Here is a 5,000-nt window from a genome sequence, read left to right as displayed (position 1 = left end):
CTCCTTTAGCTTAGCGGTGGTGACGTGAAGTCATGTGACCGTGCTGTAGTTCATTTATAGCCCAACATTAGCCTCCTTTAGCTTAGCGGTGGTGACGTGAAGTCATGTGACCGTGCTGTAGTTCCTTTATAGCCCAACATTAGCCACCTTTAGCTTAGCGGTGGTGACGTGAAGTCATGTGACCGTGCTGTAGTTCCTTTATAGCCCAACATTAGCCTCCTTTAGCTTAGCAGTGGTGACGTGAAGTCATGTGACCGTGCTGTAGTTCATTTATAGCCCAACATTAGCCTCCTTTAGCTTAGCGGTGGTGACGTGAAGTCATGTGACCGTGCTGTAGTTCCTTTATAGCCCAACATTAGCCACCTTTAGCTTAGCGGTGGTGACGTGAAGTCATGTGACCGTGCTGTAGTTCCTTTATAGCCCAACATTAGCCACCTTTAGCTTAGCGGTGGTGACGTGAAGTCATGTGACCGTGCTGTAGTTCCTTTATAGCCCAACATTAGCCTCCTTTAGCTTAGCAGTGGTGACGTGAAGTCATGTGACCGTGCTGTAGTTCCTTTATAGCCCAACATTAGCCTCCTTTAGCTTTTTACTTCAGAAATATAAAGTGGTGTTAACACGTGGAGATTATCCTGCTGAACTAAATGTGTAAGTATCAAAAGCAGGATTTAGAAATTCAGCCTCTATGGAGATCGACGACGAGCATGATCATTTCTGACGTGGAGCTAATCTGAACTAAAACATTGTATGTATTGTATTGAAGTGCTATTTCTGCAGTTATCTAACAGATAATATCAGCATCCTTAGAGAGGTTGTTAGGAAAATCTCACTGGTGCCAGAATGGAAGTAGTCATCACATACATCAACTAGTTCCTGAACAGTGTCCTTCACATGCTGACATACAAGACTTTTTCTTGAAATCTCAAAATTCTGACTTTTTCTCGAAATTCTGACTTTTCCTCAAAATTCTGATTCTTTCTCGAAATTCTGAATTTTGATCAAAATTCTGAATTTTGATCAAATCTCAAATATTTGACTTTATCTAAAATTCTCAAAATTCTGACTCTTTCTCAAAATTCCCAAATTCTGACTTTTTCTCAAATCCTGACTTTTTCTCAAAATCTAAAAATTCTGAATTTTTATCAAAATCTAAAAATTCTGAATTTTTATCAAAATCTAAAATGTTTGACTTTTTCTGAATACTAAAAATGTTAAATCTCACTCGTCTCCAGCTTGAGCTTGAATCTCAGGATCCATGTATCTGTGATCCTCTCCAGAATGGAAGGAGTCATCACATACAGAGCATCAACTAGTTCCTGAGCAGTGTCCTTCACATGCTGATATCCAAGAGAGGGAGTCACACAGTCACAAGATGGAGGAATAGAAAGCAGTATTCAATGTTTACTTCAGATTAGCTCCACGTCAGAAATGATCATGCTTGTCATATGTCTCTCTCCATAGAGGCTGAATCATCATGTTAATCACATAGCTATCATATGCCTCAAACAGTCCTGATGCTCTTCTAGGTAATCACACATGCTGTCATGTTCACAGCTACAGTTGATACCTTTGTGACTCTCATACTGGAAGAGGACATTCAGTGTTTTCCCAACACACATCCCTCTCTTTTCTTATTCCTATTTCTAAAACCCAAAGAGTGATATTAAACGGAGAAACGAGAAGAGAATCCTGACAATCGAGAAGTATTTTGTTATTTATTCTTGGTAGATATTCGGAAAAATCACTTGACTGACTCCAAACTCAAGGCTTTGAAACCATCATCTGCATTATTAAAAAAGGTGACACTGTATTTTGGATCTGTTTCAAATGTTGTTTGGTTCTTCCTTTGCCCATGCCACGTCCTTAGACTAAGTCTCATCAAATTAGAGCCAGAAGAGCCGAACCCCCAACGTCCTCGCTGGATGAAGGTGAGAGCTGCTGCAGCTCAGGTGAAAGCAAACGACCGGATCAAGTGCAACAACAGGACCTAAAATCCCATGAAGGGATTAATGGATTAAGGAGGTCGATTTTAAGTGTTTTAAAAACGAGGTTAACCTGCGACACGTGTTCGGACATCTCCTCTCTCCTGCTCTGAATAATACATGACATGCTTCGTTTTGTTCATGTTTTATTAAACAGAGCAGATCTCAGTGTCAAGCTTTTAGTGGCTCACCTTAACATGACACCACACACACACACACACACACACACACACACACACACACACACACACACACACACACACACACACACACACACACACACACACACACACACACACACACACACACACACACACAGAGCAATTCATTAGGCCGTCATTAGGGGTGTATGATTACAGGAAGTGTGTGTGTTCATTATGATATGTTTCAATGTGTGTATGCTGTAATTCCAGCCTTGATAATCAAACTGATGCTTTTACTTTGAAAAGCAGTGTCAGATTACCCAGCAGGCCATCTGGCTGGTGATGACTCACCATTACATCCACAGCATCATGTGACTGGTGTACGTGCTCAACAGGTTTTGTAAAAAATGTCTTAATAATGCATCATAAATAAACTGTGTTTCTCCCCTCATTAGAAGCCATGCCTTGGTAATACCTGAGTTTTATTTGGGAGCTTTAGACCTTTAAAGCCAACCATTTCAGCCCAAAACCTGAGATTTAAATTAGTTTTTTTGGACAATAATACAATTTACGTGTCGAATTCTACCAAATCTTTCAGATCTGTAATTTAGTTTTTCGTTTTATCTACATTTATTGTTAGGCTAGGCGATCTGATCTATGTGATGTTAAAGAGCATCTTGCAGGGTTTTTTTTTTTCTACATTTATGATTAAAGTTGCTTGAAAATTACAATTAAAAAAGTGAATGTAGGATTTGATATGTTTTACGAGACATAAGGGCAGGACTTCAGAGGGAAAGGAGCCATTTTGAGCTCTGCTCTTAAAAACGGCTTTTTTTTAAGGTCATACATCAAACGCGTCATATTACATCACGCAGGGGACACATCTCCCTCTCTGACCGCGGGTATAGTAGAGTTGCGTTGAGTAGAGCGGTTGTGTTTTAGTGATCTGGTATTTTTCGGTATTTTGGCATTGTATCTCACCATTTGTAATCATGGTGCAGTATTGTGTTTGTGCAGGATGCACAAATACCAGCCTGTCAGGACATTGAGTCCACAGTAAAAAGGACCGGAGCTAGCGTTCGTTCCTGGGTGCGTTGTGCATCCACCTCCCTGCAGCACATACTCTCCACAGCTCTATCAGGAAACCATATTACTTCTCTCTCCCCCCCCCTTCGCTGCTCTCTCTCTCTCCCCTCCGGTACACGGCACCGTAAGACATAGTGTGGAGATGCATTAGGTAACGCTGTGGTGGCTGTACTGCTCCAGCCGTCTTTTCTTTGTATATTTCTACCCAAAACTCACAAACCTTTGGGACGTTTCTTGTCTGGATTTGGGTTTTGACTTACATCTTGCTCTTCTTTACCCGTCCCCTCTGCCGTCACATGAACATTTTTATAGACGTTTCTTAGCGGACTGAAAACAGGTTCACAGCTGTTGTGTTTACGTCCGTGAGCGGGAGCAGAGAAGCTGTAATGAGAGGCTAATGGACACAAACAAACGAGTCCTCTATTTACTAACCCTAACATCAGTGTGAGAGCGTGTGGTGTGTGTTAGTCTGTGGAGACCTCTGACGTTCAGAGAGCGTCACTGCAGGAGTATTTTCACCTGCACACACATGTATATGCAGAGTAGAGTGTGAGGCTGGCATTAAATACTGTGAGTGGTTTCAAACACATCGATCCTCTCTCTCATGATTCATTCTGATGCCTTCATAAGACAGAAATCTGCACATCCTGCTCGTTAGCGACTGTTTTTTATCAATAGAAAAATATGTTCTTGACGACTTCCTCCATATTTTCTGTCTTTATTAAATGGTGAACCATTCCTCTGTCATTGCTGTTTGAACACCTAACTGCATTGCATTGTGGGTTCACCCCTTTGTTAAAGTCTGCAGACTGTAGGTATTTATAAAGGACTCAAACTGTCTGCGACTGAGCCCTCGAACACTTGTGTTTAAGTCAGAGTGTGTAAGGTGTGATTTAAATACTGGCTACGTATTCTAAAACACTCAATGAAATGCTCAAGTACAATCTATCCAAATAATCTGTGAAGGGCTTCCTGAAGTAAATACATATATGCATATTCAAAAATTATGCTATTACCCAAAGTGACGAATCAAAATGTTGTTTTTCTTAACAGCCAAATGTGTTATTATTGATTATAAAATAAAATAAAAACATAATCTAAAAACAAATATGCTTTCATTCCTTTTAAAACTTTTTTTTAAAGAAAAGTGGTCAAAAAGTAGTATGTGACAGTACGTTGAACAAATATTCAAAATGTTTTGCTCACACTCATGCATTTATTTATTTTACGCTGGCGTTAAATTAACCGGACCTCTTTCTGCGGATTGATATGACTGTATACATAGTCCTCCTTAGCAACGGTCTGTTCTCCTTAGCAACGGTCTGTTAGTGAAAATGAACAACCTCTGGAATGTCCAAATTGACCAATCAGAAGCGAGTATTCAACTAAGCTGTGTAATAAAAGATGATAACACACTAAATCTGTATTTTAAAATGAATTATTGCTGTTCTAATATCCACATGTCCCCCTCAGAAAGGCGTGGTTTTGGTCCACTGCAACGCTGGCGTGTCCGAGCTCCGGCGGTTGTGATTGGCTACCTGATGTCATGTGACGGCCAGTCCTTTGATGCTGCTCTCTCATTGGTCCAATCAGCCCGCCCAGTCTCCTCCCAAACCCCGGCTTCCTGGAACAACTGAGGGCTTCCAAACGCTCAACGGGTCCAAACACTGAGACGAAAGAATCAGTAAAAGAAGAAACAAGTTTGATTTGAATCAGACATTTTGCATGTAATTCATAATGTTTGGGCTTGTTGCATTGTGGGATGAAATCACGGGCTTGATGGTCCTGG

The 5,000-nt window shown here is 40.7% G+C and overlaps 1 protein-coding gene across 1 annotated transcript in view; it reads left to right on the top strand.

Moving 5' to 3' along the window:
* Positions 1-5,000, top strand: part of dusp19a (dual specificity phosphatase 19a) — a 10,123-nt gene extending 5,123 nt beyond the window's left edge. The window contains 4 exon segments of the mRNA XM_079660448.1: positions 4,685-4,718; positions 4,721-4,816; positions 4,819-4,848; positions 4,851-5,000. Of these exon segments, the coding sequence (XP_079516574.1) occupies positions 4,685-4,718; positions 4,721-4,816; positions 4,819-4,848; positions 4,851-4,882 (192 nt within the window). The 3' untranslated portion in view covers positions 4,883-5,000.

This window comes from Notothenia rossii, assembly GCF_949606895.1.
Source record: "Notothenia rossii genome assembly, chromosome: 2".
Classification (NCBI taxonomy): Eukaryota; Metazoa; Chordata; class Actinopteri; order Perciformes; family Nototheniidae; genus Notothenia; species Notothenia rossii.
The sequence above is the reverse complement of the archived record's forward strand: the minus strand, read 5'-3'. Positions and strand labels throughout refer to the sequence as shown.